The 18,743-nt window shown below is 33.6% G+C and overlaps 1 protein-coding gene across 2 annotated transcripts; it reads right to left on the minus strand.

Annotated features, from left to right (window-relative positions):
- Positions 1–1,821: 1,821 nt before the first annotated feature.
- Positions 1,822–17,925, minus strand: LOC6042750 (xenotropic and polytropic retrovirus receptor 1). Of its 2 annotated transcripts, XM_038266659.1 has the most exons (8): positions 17,695–17,925; positions 17,337–17,580; positions 9,933–10,166; positions 4,928–6,104; positions 4,678–4,872; positions 4,443–4,612; positions 2,726–3,015; positions 1,822–2,664 (listed from the first exon to the last, which is right to left on the minus strand). In XM_038266659.1, exons 3-8 carry the CDS (start codon positions 9,999–10,001, stop codon positions 2,541–2,543), a joined length of 2,025 nt encoding a protein of 674 aa, XP_038122587.1. In that variant the 5' UTR covers positions 10,002–10,166; positions 17,337–17,580; positions 17,695–17,925; the 3' UTR covers positions 1,822–2,540. The 2 variants fall into 2 exon arrangements, with proteins under 2 accessions (XP_038122587.1, XP_001870760.2); XM_001870725.2 differs by lacking the exon at positions 17,337–17,580.
- Positions 17,926–18,743: the final 818 nt, after the last annotated feature.

An 18,743-nucleotide genomic window follows, 5' to 3' on the forward strand; every position in this document is an offset into this window, starting at 1 on the left:
TGATTGCCAACTGAACGTCAACAAGCCTGTCACTGTCAAACAAAACGCACCCTCCAGAATGCACAGGGCAGTTCCATCAAAGTGCACAGTGCGCATTTCGACTTAAGTTCCCCGTTTCTAGCAGTGGTGGCGCTGTCGGCAGTGTCGCTTGACGTTTACAAGGGGGAATCGGCATGTGGCAATTCTACCTATCTCTATTCTATGCTACAAGTTTGTCTTTGACCACTTTTTGATACGATGCAACGGCTTTGAGTTAAAGTAATTTTGAAATTACAAAATACAAAAATAGTTAAATTACTTACGCCCTTCTCAAATGTTATTTTCGAGTACAATTGGCTCCATATACACAAAAATGGCTTATAGGCCTAGGATAACATGTCTAAAAAGTTTCATTGAAATCGGAGAGGGTCGGGTACAAAAGTACCAGAAAAATTCCTAATTTGAGCTGGAATTGCTCATTCAAATGAAAAAAAAAATGATTTCGTCTCTGTTTCTGTAAGAGAGTTGGATTTCATTCTTCTTAAATCAAGAAACGCAAGAAACAGATTAAATAACACTGTTAAAAAAATCCTCGGATTCAAGTCTTGCGCCAGCAATAAACAAATCAAGATATTTGGTGCGTCATTCTTGTGAGAAATTTGCAAAACTAAAAAAAATCAAAAGCACAGGATTGAGTTTTAGAGGCGAAAACCCGGAAAACTAGTAAAAGATACCAAAATGTGGTATCTTGTAAATAATGCAAACAAACCCTTATTGTTTGCATACAAAAAAAAGTGCCTGCAAGGTTTAAATTGCTAGGAATAAATAAATATCTCACTAGGTAGTCGCAGACCTAAAAGAACATTTAATTTCAGCAATTGGATTTATGAGATATCGTGATCAGGGCCAACATTATCTCTTGAGCAATGTTTCTCGAAAATTGAGGATAACTCGAGACAACTGCTGCTTGAGACTTTAACCGAAATGTGAATTTTTTTTTCCAGTGAAGTTGAATTAGGAATGTTTATTTATTTTTTATTATTTATGAAATCGTTTAAATTTCGATAATATCTCGGCATGAATTCGATATTTTTGTAAAGGAGCCATTACACTACCGCAAACAAACAAACTCGCACTTTTTGACAGTTAATCAGTTTGTCTGCTTTATTTGTTTGCCTGGATTCATTTTGCCTTGTTTGCGAGTTTGGCAAACTGTCAAACACGAAAAAGGGCGAGTTTGTTTGTTTGCGTTAGTGTAATGGCTCCTTAACACACTGCAAAAATAGGAAGACAAACAAAGGAAAAAGAATAATGCTTAAAAACTTTATTTTTAAGTTTTCATTTTCAAGTTCGTCAGATTTCTGTCCGTAAATAGAGCAATTTATCGCTCGGGAGAAAAAAGTTAAGATCTTGGGCTAGTTAAATATAACTTTTTCCCAGAGAATTCGGCAAAATTACTCATTATTTGCGAAGTTATCCACTTTTTACTGCCAAACGGTGAGTTTTTTTTATTCCAGCAGAAAAATTGGAGTGTGAAAAATAAAAAAAATGCATGTATGAAGTTTTTTTTTAAAAAAAGGTAAGCCTTTTTTTTTGCTTTTTGGGTGTTTTTTAATGAAGTACTCAAAACACTTAAAAAGCAAAAACAAATATGTTTTATGATAAATAAAAAAAAAGATCATTATTTTGATAATTGCAACCAAAAAAAATTATGGTTGTATCTAAAGGAATTTAAACCCAATACGTAGAACAAAAATATGTATTTAAACATTAAATTAGGTTTTATTTTGCTTGATAAAGGCAATTGTATCATATTTCCAACAATAAAAACAATCGACACACTTACTCGACAAAATATAGTATTTTGCTATATCTTTATTGGAATGAAATCACAAATCTGTTCCTCTCGCTTATCTGATCTGCGCGCAACATGCCAGCTCTAACAAAATAGGTAACACTGTTTTTTTATCGTCTTTCTTCTAGAAATGGTATACGAAAATATGCTGAAATCTTTGTTTAACCGAACATTCTAACACATCCGAATCGTTCTCAAGCTGGATTTGGTCTAAAACTCTCTAAGTTAAATACGACACTTCATGCTAAAACATAATTTGTTACGTTGAAGGGAGATGAAAAAAAAAAACACAAATTAAAAAAACTCAAAAATCGCGATAAGTAATACTGCCTTTAACTACACTCTTGCCACTGCTGCTCAGAACCTTAACAAACTAGGTTTTTTTTATTGCAATCGTTGCATCGTTCCTTAAAGGTAAAGAATAAAAAGTTTTTTTTTTGTTTTTAAAGTACAAACATTTCCTAGTAAGGCAATCTTCACTTTTTTTTCTTAACGCTAACGGTAAGACCGCACAATAGATGAAATTCTCAACAACTCCACGGCGATGTTTCTAGGCACGGAAGGCGGAATGTGGGCGCACCTTACATATTGTAAATTGTGTTTTTTTGGCAACCACCTTGCTAGAACACCGCTTGTAAGTACACAATCTCACTCGCAAAAAAAAAATTGGCTAGTCTATTGAACTATTGAGCGCGACTTTTCTCTCTCAGAGCTTTTTCGAACTGCTAATGTCCACCGTTAGGTCCTGCAGGGACCCTTTGAAGGTCGTTAGCAGCGGCTTTTTGTCCTCCTTGATCTTTCGGTTTTTGGCGCGACCGTGTTTGGTGTCCCTAGAACATAATTTGTTAAGTTAAAAATTGCTTTTGGGCAAAATTTCCACCGGTGACGCACCTGTTGATCACGCCGTCCTCGTCGTCCATCATCTTCAGGATGATGATCTGGTCGTTGGAGTCGATCGGGGCAATCGAGATGTCCCGCACGGCACGGAACTTACCACAGTTGTTGAGATGTTCGTTCTCCAGGCGGAAAAAGTTCCACACGAAGCGGCGGAACACCTCGAGCGGGGCGAGCACCGAGGTCATCAGGTCGCCGGACACGATCCGGTACTCGGTGAGCGCGAAGGACAGGGCCCACACGAACCGCAGCACCAGGTCCTCGACGATGGCGAAGTAGTAGAAGAACTGAACAGAATGACAATTTATTTGATAAATTTATTTATAATGCAAAAGACTGGAATAATTTAAAATTTAGAATTTCATCCAATTTAACATTTAAAACTTAGGTAAACTTGAGTTTAGAGATTTGGTTGTTCTATCTGTCACAAATAATGATAAAGCACATTTTTTGTTAAATAATTAGCATTGATGCATCAAATAAATCTTATTAGTAAACAAAATTTGGTTTCGATTCTCTATGTTTTATTTTGAGCGTATTACAAAACTAATTTTTTGATAGTCTAACAATTTGTGATATATTTGATGATAATAAAACACAATTTGTTAAATAACTTGCTGAACACTAATTTCAACATCAACCATAAATTATCTATGATAGATGTTGAAAATAGTGTTCAGCTCGAGGTTCAGCTGGTCTATCAATTATTTATTTAACAAATTGTGTTTTTTCATTATCAGATACAACACAAATTGTTAGACTAGATGAACACTATTTTCAACATCAATCATAAATTATTTATGGTAGATGTTGAAAATAGTTTTATGCTTATTATTTAACAAACTGTGTTTTTTTCATTATCAGATACAACACAAATTGTTAGAATAGCTGAACACTATTTTCATCATCAATCATAAAGTATTTATGGTAGATGTTGAAAATAATGATAAGCTTATAAATTAACAAATTGTGTTTTTCATTATCAAATATAACACAAATTGTTAGACTAGTTGAACACTATTTTCAACATCAATCATAAATTATATATGATTGATGTTGAAAATAGTGTTCAGCTTATTATTTAACAAATTGTGTTTTTTTCATTATCAGATGCAACACAAATTGTTAGACTAGCTGAACACTATTTTCAACATCAATCATAAAATATTTATGATGGATGTTGAAAATAGTGATCAGCTGGTCTAACAATTCTTTATTTAACAAATTATGTTTTATCATAATCAAATATAACACAAATTGTTAGACCAGCTGAACACTATTTTCCACATCATTCATAAATTATTTATGGAAGATGTTGAAAATAGTGTTCAGCTGGTCTAACAATTATTTATTTAACAAATTGTGTTTTTTTCATTATCAGATACAGCACAAATTGTTTTACTAGATGAACACTATTTTCAATATCAATCATAAATTATTTATGGTAGATGTTGAAAATAGTTTTATGCTTATTATTTGACAAATTGTGTTTTTTCATTATCAGATACAACACAAATTGTTAGACTTTGATTTTTTTTTAACTTTATAATACACTCAGATAAAACAAAGCATGGAAGTCAAATTTTGTTTACACATCAAACAAAAAATAAATGAAAATGAAGTTTTAGTTGCAAATTTAATAACAATTCATGTTGTTAAAATTGTTTTTAATCAGTTTTTGAGAATAAACTGTAATTTTTCATCAATTTCTTACCGGCGTCGAGTAGACAATCTCCTCCCGCAGGAACGTGTTCTCACCGGCATTCTTATCGAACAAGCCCCAATCCATCTTGATGTCCCAGGTGTAGGCGTAGCACGCCGACACGACGGAACTCAGCAGCCACAGCCACAGGTACGGATTATCGAACGCGTCATCGTATTTCGCTGCAAAGTGTCAAAAAATGCATAAACCAGTTTTTACTCACACTTTGGGTAGTCGGGGCACTTACACGCGTGGAAGCTGCGGAGCGTTGCAAAAATCACCACACAGAACGTGGTCGAGTACTTGCCGGCGTTGACCAGATGGGGGAAGGCCTCTTTCGAGTCCCGGTACCGGCGGAGACACTGCGCGAAGCGGAACCACGCCGGCAGGCAGTTCACGATGGGCCGGATGATGTAGCTTTCCTCCATGCATTGGCGGGTGTCTGAAATTTTAGATTTTTAAGATGATTTAACCTAGAAATGATAAAGAGTACTTACTGCCAGCTTCGAGCCAGTTCCCATTTGTCACGTAGAAGCAGGTCAGGAACTGGAAGTCGAGCAGGGCCGTCACTAGGCTGTTGAGCTGATCCGCCAGCCAGAAATCGGCGAACCCGACGTGGAAGAACGGTGCTGCCACCATGCGGCCGATGGTTTTGAGCAGCCAGAAGCGGGCCTCGTATCGGAACACCTTGAACGGGTTCATCAGGAAGACGATCATGACGATCGTGAGCGCCAGTGGGTTCACGTACGGCGGTATGCTCAAGCTGGCACTGTACAGGAAGCTCAACAGGCTCAACGTCCACACAACCCCAAAAATCGCCGCCATCTCCATCAGGTGCTGCTCGGACAGGTGGTTTCGCGGATCGAGCTCGAAGATCAGCACGTGGTTCACACCGGACGATCGCCACCCGTAGATGTTGACGCCCATCAGAAACACAAACTCGATCAACAGCAGCGGCCCGCGGTACAACCGGAAGGCGATCTTCAAATTCTCACCCGTACTCTCGTGGAAGATCGCCGACAAGATCACCGCAATAAACAGAACCACAAAGCTCCCGCTGAACAACCCAACTTTGAACGTCGTCCACGGACTCTGCTGCTCGCCTAGCGGCGGAACCCGCAACCGCTTCATGGCCTTCTGCCGATCCCCGCCCTCCAGCGTTCCCGTCACCGTCGTTTCCGTGTCGTTGATCAGTTTGTCAATGTCCTTGTTCGTGAAGAAGTGACTCGTCTCGACCTGTTCCTTCTGCCACCGGCCGCCATTGTCCGACCGCAGCAGCTTGTCGTGCTTCTTCAGGATCTTCCGGAAGCCCGTGTGGTTCAGGTTCTGGTAGTTCTGCAGCAGGATCAAGCTCAGGTAGAACTCGCTGAACGCCAGCTTCAGCTCCTGCGCCTTCCGGTACGGCAGGTTGATCCGCTTCAGCGTGTGCGCCTTCGTTTTCGCCTTCTGCTGGTTCTCGACCATGCTACGCAGCTGGGCGGACAGGGCCGCGTACTTGCGGGTCGCCTCCGCCAGCTTCTCCGAGTAGAACGTGTTGATCTTCTTGAGCTCCTCGTCGCAGTAGTGGTAAAAGTTCTCGTCAAAGTTGGCAAAGTGCCGCTTGATGACGTCCTCCTCGACGCTCTCCATCGCGGGGGCCTCCTCGACGGCCGTGTACAGCATCGCCTTCATTTCCTGATGTTGATTTGTGTTTTTTTTTTCGGATTTTGTAGACCGGAAGTTCCGGGTAGGGCGAAAGCGAATGATTTGCTTTTAGTTTATTTAATAATACTTAGTTGGTAAATGAGGTTAATGAATAAAGTGAAGTTTAGTGAAGTAATTCCATAAAATTAAGTTAAAAAATAAGAGTTGAACCAGCCTCCGGCTGAATAATAATGAATAAAAAAAATAAGTTTGCGAGATGGATCAACTATGGTCTCAGCAGTTGTATGGAAAAAACAAAAAAAAGTTAAAAAATATTAATCTTTTCTTCAAATTGAGAGAAAGGCTTATTTCAATTCAATCTGCACTACCCAAAATTGGGTAGGCAAGCAAAAACGCCATGCACCAATCGATTGATTTGGCAATACAACCATTTTTGACATTTGAGAGTTTATACCACAGACGCAAACAGACAGACGTAACAGTTTAGTTTTTTCTAGAGCAAAGAAAAAAGTCAAGTTTGATTTTTAGAATAATTTATTTAAAAAAGCATGAACAAAGCGTTTGAAAATCATTCATCCTAGGACTTAAGCTATTAACTAGAAATTTTCGAAATAAAAATAAAAACATTATTCTAATATTAAACAGGGGGCCATCCATAAATCAAGTTGCAAATTCTAGACTCATGCACACGGGATATGTCTTGAGAGTTTTCACCCCAAATTTCAGCAAATTTGGTCCATCCCATCTCGAGATATCGTGGCACCCGTAAATCAACTCGGTGTTTAGAGAAAAACGTTCACAAAGTTTGACAGTTCGCTTTGCGCATGGCAAAATTGTGAACTTAAATCGTCTCTTACTCAGTTCAGTCTCGAAATAACTTTATGAAACTTTCAAGAGTGATTGAAAATCATCTTCTAGTGAATTTAGTGAATTTTCTGTAATATGAAATTTTATGATTTTCTACATGTATGTAACCCCTTAAGACAGTTTCAAAAATAATTGGATTTATTGGATCTTTTGAAAACAAACTTTAGACTGCCCATAGAAAAAAATACTATTTTCAAGGAAAAATCTCTTTTTTGTAGATATTTTTTTATAAATTCAAAAATCAAAATGAAACGCGTAATTTGGAGTGTTTAGGAACTTTCAGTAAAAAATAATAATTTTAGAAATATCGTATTTTTTTAATTTAGCTAATTTTCATAATTTGCAATATAGGTGCGAAATTTTGTATCGATTATTTATGTATAATTTTTTGTGTGTAAAAAATACAAAATTTTCAAAAAACTAACTTTTTTCCAATACAATAAAAACAATATTTTTTGTAAAATTTAGATTTTGCTCATTAAAAATCGATTGCTGTGACAATTAAAAAAACAAATTTGAGTCGTTTACTATTCTATAGTGCTACTTCTGAAAATTTGCATGTTTAAAAAACCAAGAAATGTTAAGAAAATGTTACAATTTAAAACAAAAAGTTGTTATGAGCAGTTTTCTCAGATTTCGGTCATTCGATTATTTTTTTTTGTGTTTTTTTAATCCGACTCAAACTTTGTTGGTGCCTTCGGTATACCCAAAGCTGCCATTTTGCATCATTAGTTTGTCCATATAATTTTCCATACAAATTTGGCAGCTGTCCATACAAAAATGATTTATGAAAATTCAAAAATCTGCATTTTTTGGAAGATTTTTTTGATCGATTTGGCGTCTTTGGCAAAGTTGTAGGTATGGATAAGGACTACACTGAAAAAAAATTATACACGGTAAGAAAAAAATAAGTGATTTTTAATTTAACTTTCTGTCACTAAAACTTGATTTGCAAAAAAAAACACTATTTTTATTTTTTTTTTACTTTTGATATTTTATAGGGAACATAAAATGTCAGCTTTTCAGAAATTTCCAGGTTGTGCAAAAAATCTTTGAACGAGTTATGAATTTTTGAATCAATACTGATCTTTTGAAAAAATGAAATATTGTTCGCCAAATTTTTTTTAACTTAATTTTTCGATGCAAAATCAAATTTGCAATTGCAATTAGTGAAATTTTGATAAAGTGCACCATTTTCAAGTTATAGTAATTTTTAAGTAACTTTTTTGAAAATTGTCGCAGTTTTTAATTTTTTTAATTAGTGCACATTTTTGAAAAGCTGAGAAAATTCTCAAAAAATTTCTTTTTTGAACTTTGTTGAAGGCACCAAAAAATTTCAGCCTGATTAAAAAATACAAAAAAAATCGAATGACCGAAATCTGAGAGAATTGCTCGTTTTAAAAACCATTTGTGAAATTTTTTAATATTGTGAAAATCAATACACAATTTCACGTCATTGGATACCCACATTACAGATCATAAAAATTCACGAATTTTGATAAAGTACAGCATTTTGTGACATATTTTAAGTATTCATACTTTGAAAGTCTATTACAAGTCTATACAAACCCTTCTATTGTTTGAATGAAGGCTGGTAAAAAAAATATTTCAAATATTTGTCCCTTGGCTCTAGTTGAAGTCTATTCCAAAATGTTGTTTTAAATCCTAATTTTAAATTTAAATCCTAAAAAAATGGATTGACATTTAAAATATAAATGGAAAACAAAAATTACAATGGTCAAATCTCTTCTTTTACAAATTTTGTATTTTTTGTGTGTTGCTGTAGTTAATGTCAATGTTTATTTTGTTTTATTCCCTAATTAATTTTCAAAAAACCAAACAGGTTCAGTGGGGATAAAAATAATGCTGAAAATATCTTGTACAATCGATTTCAAACTTATCAGAAAACTTTATACAACGAGTATTAATTTTGGGCACTTTAAAAATCTGCATTTTTAGGCATTTTACATTTTTCAGTCGGAAGACGAGAAAAATATTTTCATGAATTCATTTAAAATTTTTACAAAGATTTTTTTGACACCATTAGTTTAATCTAAAAAAATATATAGTTAAATTTTGAAGGTTAATTTTTTTTTCAGGGCTGAGGGACCAGAAAATGTATTGCAAAAAATTAAAAAATCAAATAATAAGATTTAACTCAAAGAAACCACACCCTTGAATGAAAACAATCAAATCAAGATGCGCCCCAAAAACAGCGTGTTACATACTTGTTTGCCAATCCAAATAAATCACCCCAATTGTCGAACGTCATCGCGTGATAACTCTCTGCCAATGCAATGATACTAGCCGGCTGGTAGGAAATGATTTATGAGCCTCCCTCCCTCCCTCTTCAGGTCACTTTTCCTATTATCACGCCCTAGTTCGGGTTGTCGCTGCCTCAAACAGGTGGCGCCCCGCACATTTGCAAATCAATAGGCTTGTTTGTTTGGCAAATTTTCGTTCACACTCAAAAGAATAAAAAAAGTCGCGAAACTCACGCGATCAAAACGTGTCACCACAGACAAACAGATCCACCAATCATCAATTAACATTAACTCACAAAAATTTTATTGTTTCACGTCTGTTTGTCTGTGGCATGACTTTTGCGTTTATTTGGCTTGTTTGCAGCACTTTATTGGCACTTAAAGCAACCGCCGCAAACCGAGCCCTCTGGCGGATTTTATTGCAAACAGACGCGCCTAATTTCATCCAATAAAATGTGTTTTATTATTTGTTTGCATTTCAATTAGCGGGCCCCTCGTTCGATGCGAGCGAACGCAGAGATAAACAACAACAAAAGCTCTTGTCACGTTTTGCAGCGACACGGGTGGCGAATTTGCGAACCAATGCATTATTTTCGAAAACATTTGATAGCGGAGTGACCTCTGGTGGACAGCAAATCAAACTGCGTCATGTTGACACTTCACCAAGCTGATTAAAGTCGGCGATGAAGATGACTGATTAAAACAGAAAGCACGTGCGGGGACTCACCTCGTAGTTGATGTACTGCTTGCGCCATTCCGGCGTAATGTGGGCGGACAGATGCTCCGCAAACTTCATGGTGGCGCGACCCCGGGGTCAGTTTGACGTTTGACAGCTCCCCCCAAAGGCAGCAAATTTCAGTTCATTGGAACGATAATAGGAATCACACTTTTGACTTTTGGTTTTCGGTGGGCACTTTTCAATCACACACTTTTAAGACACTTTTTGCAGCGGAATCGAATTCTGTTTGGAGGAAGAGAAAAACAAAGTAAACTGATATTATTCTGGCTGGCATGGCAACGCGCGCACCCTTGACGACGGAGGTTAGTTCAACAGACTCTGGTCATGAATAATTGAGAGTGCGTCAATCTAGTCTCGGTAGGCGTCCCTTCTGGATAATTTATAAATAAAAGTGTGCTGTAAATGTAGAAGGAAGGACGCCTTGCTAAAGTGTAATCGAGAACCGAATTAGCAAAAATTCTAATTTAATAATTTGACGAACAAGCGTGATGCTTGTTTTCGAAGATTCTCGTCTGGCCAATTAGCAGGTGGAAGAGTGCCAAATGTGTTTGTTCTGTTTAGCGATGTGAATATAATCTAATATTATTTTGTGTCCAGAATTAAAAGTGAATTTAAATAAGTTGATGTTTAAGAAAAAAATATATAAAAAAGTTGACATTTAAATTTAAATTTGAAATCATTAAATTTTCACGTCTTTCGATTTTAGTCTTTGGTCTGTGACGTTCTGACGTTTTGTGTATACACTGTAAGAAATCTTCACCTGATATTGATGACTGAGATGACCTGAATCAAAGCAGAGAAATAATTCGATCATGTAATTTAAAATCATAAAATCGTTCAAACAAATTGGAAATAAATAAACCAATTTTCCTCGCAATTAAATGATAAATTTCAAATTATTTATATTGCCCACCCCATTTGCTATCAGCAGAAGCGATTACATTAGAATAAATATATTCAGCGCCAGCAGGTACTGCGAGGAGAAACACTTATCGTGGACACTGTCGACGCGATTTATTTTATCAAAATGTTGCAAAACGACGCAGTTGTTGCACTTCGAGTCCGTGGAATTTGTGTAACAACAAAAGATGATAAATGTGGCATTTTCAAAGTTGAGTGGCCTCTCTCGCAGTGGAACTGGTTTTTAAAACGTTTATTTGGATTTTTGTTCGCTCGAAATTCAAGCCAATTCAGATCTCACCTCAGGTGGTCATTATTTGTTTCCTTCAGACTCTCTTTTTAAGAAATTTTCTTCTTCAAAATATATTTCGCTGCTCTATTACAGTCCATCTATCTGTAATCAGTTAGCATTTCTTTTTATTTCCAAAAGAATTAGAGCAATGTAGAGCGCCACCCCGACGACGACTCAACACTCAAACGCTTGATTGATTGGTGGTTATTTTTTTAAATGAACTTTTATTCTAACTCAATCTTCACAGATTTTGAGAGATTTTAACAAAAACTGTTTTTTAAGAATGGAACCTTTTTTTTGGATCAAATACTGATTTGTTTTCTAAATATCAGAATTTTCATAGTAAATAGCATCAACGTAAAATTTTCTCTAAAAAAAAAACTTTAAAGTAAAGACCACTTTGAAGAGCAAAATCTAATTACTTTCCAACAAGGCTTTCTAGTCAGAAATTTACCAACACATTCAAAGTATGCTTACATGGCAGCTGGAGGTTTGTTTGCATCAGATTTCCTGTCTCTTTCTAGCAAAAGTTTTTTGTCAGGCGACTTCCAGCTGGTTTTTTTTTTGACTGACTGCCCGATATGTCAGCCAACATACTTCGCAGGGCTGTGACAGCTGGCGCTCGACCATTGTTTGCAACAGGACACTGTGACGAGAAGTTCGTCATTTTTGGGTTAAATTATGTTTTTTTTTTCACTGGGCCTAGAAAGCCTTATAGTTTCGATAAAGTGTAACGTTTAAGGTTAAATTTGGATTTTGACATTTCAAAAATATGTTCATTCAAAAGATTGGAAAATTTGATCAGGATATAATTTTTTTAAACATTGAAAATCGGAGCAATAGTTGCCGAGCTATCTCTAGTAAACCAAAAGGATTTGGAAAACACTGAAAAACAATATTTTTTTGGATTTTTTCATTCTTTTAGGAACAAATCTCAGCAACTTTATGTTTAATTGTCAATATCCAAAAAAATATAAGGTATAAGGCTTTCTAGGCCCAGTGAAAAATATAATATAACCCAAAAATGACGAACTTCTCGTCATAGTGTCCTGATGCAAACAAAGATCGAGCTCGAGCTGTCACAGCCATGCGAAGTATGTTGGATACATATCGGGCGGTCAGTCAAAAACAAAACAGCTAGATAAAAAACTTTTGCGAGAAAGAGATAGGAAATCTGATGCAAACAAACATGTAAAAATACTTTGAATGTGTTGGTAAATTTCTGATTTTTTTTTTAGAAATGGAGTAATATCAATCGAACATTGACTTATTTTAACTTGAAATTAATTAATGGAGCACTTCCATTCGAGCAGTTTTTGCTTTTTTCTACAATGTATTTCTTATGGAGCGAACTGTCAAAAACTGCTCGAATGCGGGTGCTCCATTGAAGAACTTCAGTTGACATTCAAATATCTTTTTTGGAGTAAATTTTCAAAAGTTTTGTAGGTTTTGGTCCCTCTTGAGCTTAATTTTTTAATAGTGCAAATCTTGAAATTTACAGAGCTTAAAAGATTAAATCTTAAACATGTTAGATCTTAAGTTATAAAGAATTTGAAAATTTTAAGAAATTTAAAATTTCAGGATATTAAAATAAAATATTAGGGATTGAAGAGTCTAACAACTCTAGTGTACATTTTCAAAACAATCAATGCGCCACGGGTTTCCTATGGACCTTTTAAAAATTAACCCTCTACTGCCCAATTTTTTTTTCGAAAATTTTTATTTTTCCCGTGTTTAGGAGGTCATTTTGAGCAACTTTTGTTCTACGAAAAACTTTACTTCTCTTGTTTTATGTTTTTATTGTTTCATTTTTAGTATTTTAATTTGCATTTATCTTGTTTAGTTTATGTTTGTTTTTGGTAGTATTTGGCCTACTCTACCACCTCCTATCATTACATTTTGCCTATCTAATTTTTTCATGTTTTTACAGTAACTTTTTCATTTATTTTTTTTGCATGTTTTTCACATTTTCTGCTATAAAATGGAACCATTATCATTTAAATTTTAAATAAATGCGTAGAGGCATAGTCCGGGGTACTCGAAAAATTACTGCATACTTCTTTTTACTTTTAAAATATAGGAAATGTTAGTAAAAAACACAGCCAAAGTTGACCCCTAAAAAAATTACATTTTTAAAAACATTGGCAAAGTCACATAAAACAAGTCAAACTTCCAACCCTAAAATTTTCCAAAATTTTAAAAGTTCTTCTTTCCAATGCTTTTTGAAGATCAAAAATTGGTTGAAAAATTGATTTTTGGCGATTTTTTAAATCGAAGCCCGTCTAGAGGCGGGGTTGGGTTGTAGAGGGTTAAGCGAGAATTGAAGTAAATATGAGATAAAAAAAATAAAAATTTTAGAAACGAAAATTTAAGGAATTAAAGAATTCAACAATTGAAGAAATGAAAAAAATAAGAATTTTTTGCTTAAGAATTCGAAAAAATTAAAAGTTTAGAAGTTTTTCAGATTTTCGGAAAGTTCGAAAAATATCAATATTTAAAAAATAGAGAACTCAAGAATTTAGGGATTTCAGAATTAAGGAATTCAAAAATAACATAATTCCGAATTTTTTGCTTAAAAACTCGGAAAATCTTAAATGTTTAGATTTTAAATTTTGGAAAATTCCAAAAATATTAATATATTAAATATATCAAAATTTTAAAAAATAGAGAATTTAGGAATTCAAAAATTTGGCAATTGAGGATTTAGACAATTTCCGAGTTCAAAAATTTGAGTTATTTAATAATTAAGGGATAAAAGCTCAGGATAAGTTTTTTTAAGGAATTCAAGAATTTCAGAAACTTATGAGGTTGAAAAAATAAAGAATTCAGTAATTAAAAAAAAAATCTAAGAATTTGATAATTGAAGTTTTGAAAATTTTAGAGATTAAAAATTGAGGTTATTTAAAAATATAAGCTTTAAACAATTTAAGAATATAAGAATTCAGCAATAAGAATCAAACAAACTTTTAATTTTATCATATTTAAAAAAATCAAGAATTTAAGGACTTCAGAATTGAGAAATTCAAGAATTGAAGAACTAAAAAGAAAAGAATTTTAGCTCAAGTATTCCACAAAACTTAAAAATTCAGCAGGTAATTTTTTATCGGAAAATTCAGAAAATATCAATATTAAAAAATGAAGATTCAGGAATTTAAAAATTGTAGATTTAGACAATTTCCGAGTTAAAAAATTAGGTTATTTAAAAATTTACGAATAAAAAGCTCAAAAATAAAAAAAAAAACTTTTTTAGGAATTTAAGAATATCAGAAACTTATGAGTTTGAAAAAATATTGAAAAAATATAGATTCAAAAAATAATAATAAAAATTTAAAAAAAAAATGAATTTAAGATTTTGAAAATTTTGGCGATTAAAATTTACGCTTTAAAAAATTTAGGAATATAAGAATTCAGGAACTTAGTAGCATATGAATTAAAAAAAACTTGAAATTAATTATTTAAAAAATAGAGATTTCAAGAATTTTAGAGTTTAATAATTTTGGATTGTGACAATTTCCGAGTTCAAAAATTTAAGTCATTTAATGATTTAGGTATTAAAAGCTCAGGAGTGAAAAAAACTTTTTTAGGAATTCAAGAATTTCAAAAACTTATGAGTTTGAAAAAATAAAGAATTAAGGGATTCAAAAAAAATAAGAATAAAAATTAAAAAATCAAAAAACATGAAAATTGAAGATTTTGAAAGTTTCGAGATAAAAAATTGAAGTTATTTAAAAATATAATCTTTGAAAAATTTAGGAATATAAGAATTATTTAGGAATTTTATAGCTTAAGAATTAAGATAAAACTTTTCATTTTATTTATTATTTTATATTAAAAAATAGAATTCAAGAATTTAAGGACTTCAGAATTAAAAAATTCAAGAATTGAAGAACTAAAATTAATCAGAATATTAGCTTAAGTATTCCAAAAAAGGTATTTTTTTCGGAAAATTAGAAAAATGTCAATATTAAAAGAGAGAGAATTCAAGAATTTAAGAGTTTTATAAATTTTGGATTGTGACAATTTTCGAGTTCAAAAATTTAAGTTATTCAATAATTTAGGAATTCGAAGATCAAGACAAAAAATGTTTAGAAATTCAAGAATTGCAGGAACTTAAGAGTTTGAAAAAAAAGAATTTAGGGATTAAAAAAAGTAAGAATAAAAGTTTAAAAATTTAAGAATTTGATAATTGAAGATTTTGAAAATTTTAGAGATCAAAAATATAAGTTGTTTGAGAATTTAGAAGCATAAGAATGAAAAAAAAAACATAAAAGTTTAGGATTTCACGAATTTTAAAATCAAGGAATGTATAATTTGTAGAGTTTAAAAATTGAAGGATTTAACAATTTAAGAATACAATATTCTGATAATTTGAAAATTTTAGAATCTGATATTTATTTAAGTAATTGAACAATTTAGGAATTGAAGAATTTGGGAACAAGAATATAAAAATTTCAAAATTTTAAATTAGATGTTTAAAAATTAATATAAAAACTAAAAAAAAATCGGAATTTCAAAATGCTAGAATTCAATAACTGAAATAAATAGTCAAGAATTTGAGATAAACTTAAGAATTTGAGAGTTCAAAAATTGGAATAACTTAGGATTTTGAAAATTTTAGAGTTCAAAAAATTATTTATTTCAATAATTTAAGAATTCAGCAATTCAAAAATTTCAGAACATATAAATTTAATTTCATAGTAAAATAAAAATAAAGAATTAAAAATTCAAAGAAAATACAAATTTATTAGTTTAAAAATTCAATAATTCAAGCATTTATTAAATAAGAACTTCAAAATTTAAGAAATAAGTAATTCTGGATTTTGAAAATTTTACATTTAAAAAATTGAAGTTATTTAAGAATTTTGGAATAAAAGAGTTTAAGAAAATATAAATTTAAAAATCGAGGAATTTAAGAATTGTGGAATGTAGGATTTTTTTAGTAAAAGAATAAAAAATACAAAAAAATTAGAATCTTGTGATCCAAGAATAAACAAAATTCACACCAAAAATGCCTTTCTGCGTTCTTTAATTCTAAAATTCTTAATTTTCGAACCTTTTTTGTTTTTTTAAAACACTTAAGGAATATAAAACTTAAACTCTTTAAATCCAATCCATGTTTTTAAACTCAAAATTTTTCGAAATTCTAAATCATAATTTCGATAAAAATTTTAGTTTAAAAACAAAAGGATTTAAAGATTTTATGTTTTATATTCCTCAAGTGTTTGAAAAACAAGTTTTGGAAGTTAAGAATTGTAGAATTCAAGAACGTAGAAATGGAAAAATGTAAGAGTTAGGTAATTTAAAATTCCAAGAATATTTTTTTCAACAAATTAAAAAAAAATTAGCATTCAGTTGTAAAAAAATCTAGAAAAAAACTGAATTTAACTTATAAAGCCATAATTTTATAAATTTCGGAATTTTGAAATTTATAGAAATTAAAACTTAAAGATATAGGAATTTAAAAATCAGGAATTTGAAAAATTAAGCATTTTTGATTTCTTTCATTTTAGAATAGGAATTGCGATTTTGTTTTAAATTCGCAAATTAAAAAGAATCACGCGCAATTATTTTTCAATCTCTACTTTTGATAAAAGAAGCACATTTTCCCCCCACCGTGCCAATTGTCCCCGCGGATAGCGATCTCCGTGGCCATCAACGCCGCCGTCGGCAAGAAAAGGCAAAAAACGGAATCAATTACGGGCAATTATATACGACGAGTGAGTGCGAAGAAGCCGAGAGTGTCAACGTCGTCGTCTCAGCGATTGATAAGACAGCTCAGCTCATCTGAACGAAATGTAGCGACGAATGTAGCTCGAAGGAGATTCCACTATCAGCAGCTTGCCGGAGCCGGAGCCATTCAGAGCGATAAACGAACAGCCTAACTTTACAACAGCTGAGACTTTAGTCGAAACTGGGAAGGAGGGGGGAGGGAGCCAGCTTAGAACGAGTCACATTCCACTGACTCTACTGATTTTAAGGGGTTAATTGAAAAATCTTCCGGGAAACGAGCGATTTATCAAAGTCAAACGATGTTCAACGATTGCCCAACTACCCTAGAATCCATCCAAACCATGTTCCACCGTGTGCCAGCCAGCCAGCCAGCCAGACTTATTTTTAGAAGTTAAATCTCTATTTTCCGAAAACGGCCAGCGAAGCAAGAAAAGGCCAAATTAAGACCACAAACTGAAAAGTAAGCCTACATTTTCCTTCCTTCCGACTCAACGACCTCCCTCGCGCGGCCACGCCACGGCTCTGTCCGTCCTTGGTCGCCGTAAGTCCGCGACTTAAGCCTGTTGTTGCTGCTGCTATTGTTGCTCTCCTGGAACTGCTCGTGGCTTGCCTTCTTTATGCAAATTTGCCCCCTGATTCAGATTATCAGCTGGACTGTTGTTGCCAGGCGGCCACCGAGGCACAGATCCGGGTCGGTTTCCGCACGATTATCAGCTGTTCCGGAAAGCAAAACAAAAACACGCACTTTTTTTTGCTTGTTTGGTGGAGGGGGTGAAAATAAAAACAAAAACACACAACACCCCCAAAACGTAAACAAAGAAAAATCACCTTTCTTCTCCAACCAAAAACTCGCGAAATCAAACGAAACAACGCGATTTTCAAACAATTTAATAGTAAACACTGTTGCGAAACAATCGAACAAACAAAAAATAAAAAAATGGGAAAAAGTTGCGTTCCGTTTTCCAACTTTTTTTCTTCCTCTCTCGCGAAATTAAACACAAAAGAATGACGGCGACGACGACGACGAAACGGGACGAGCGCTGGTTGACAACTGCATTTTGAACGCGAAATCTCTTTTGAAAAGGAGCTGTGGGGAGCGTGCGGAGATGACGTGAGCGCGCGATAGGGCTGTGCCGGTGCGGGAAGAGAGCTCGAAAAAGGATATTGAAAGAATTCGAGCAGTTTTGGAGGGTTGCGGAAAAGGGAGACTGTTTGTCAAGAAATTCGCCACCCGCCGAGATTTCAAAAGTGCAAAATGGAGATAAATTATTTTCTGTCCAATTCTAGACCACGGGCCTATACGCATGTTCAAAATCACGAAGTTTTCGTCAAATCCGTACTTACTTAGAAATGAGTAAATGGGACATCTGTCAGATTTGAGTGCATTTCACTCAGAATTAAACAAAAATAGAGTGAAATTCACACAAATTTAATCTAACATCAGTCCTATATTTACTTATTTCAAAGTAGGTTCGGTTTTGACGAAAACTGAGTGATTTTGAACGTGTGTGTAGGGCTTCTTGACAGAAATGTCAAGAATGTCATATGTGAATTTTTTATGTACAACGGTAAAAAAACCCATTTCTGATCGTTTTTTTTCATTAAATTAAAAATAAATAAATAAATAAAAATAAAACTGGTCCCCTTTGAACGAGCTGTCAAGTAGGTATGTAGGACGTTTTCTGTCAAGAAGGGCCGAAAAGTTATGTTTACCTTCCTCACCTCAATGAGGATAGGATAATGGGATAGTCTGTAAAATCACTCGAAAAATTAGCCTCTTTATTCGACCTCTTAGACCAGGGGTGCTCAAAGTTTTTGGAGGCCGGGCCAAATTTGAAGCTCAAATGAGCTTACGGGCAAAATTAACAAAAAAGGTT

The sequence above is a fragment of the Culex quinquefasciatus genome, chromosome 1, assembly GCF_015732765.1.
Source record: "Culex quinquefasciatus strain JHB chromosome 1, VPISU_Cqui_1.0_pri_paternal, whole genome shotgun sequence".
In the NCBI taxonomy this organism is placed as follows: Eukaryota; Metazoa; Arthropoda; class Insecta; order Diptera; family Culicidae; genus Culex; species Culex quinquefasciatus.

Excerpts from the sequence above, each read along its gene's own strand:
- LOC6042750 (XM_001870725.2), bottom strand. The coding sequence starts at position 10,001 with ATGAAGTTTGCGGAGCATCTGTCCGCCCACATTACGCCGGAATGGCGC. Across the intron at positions 6,105-9,932 it reads AGCAGTACATCAACTACGAG|GAAATGAAGGCGATGCTGTA; the intron begins GTGAGTCCCCGC and ends AATCAACATCAG. Across the intron at positions 4,873-4,927 it reads GAACTGGCTCGAAGCTGGCA|ACACCCGCCAATGCATGGAG; the intron begins GTAAGTACTCTT and ends CTAAAATTTCAG.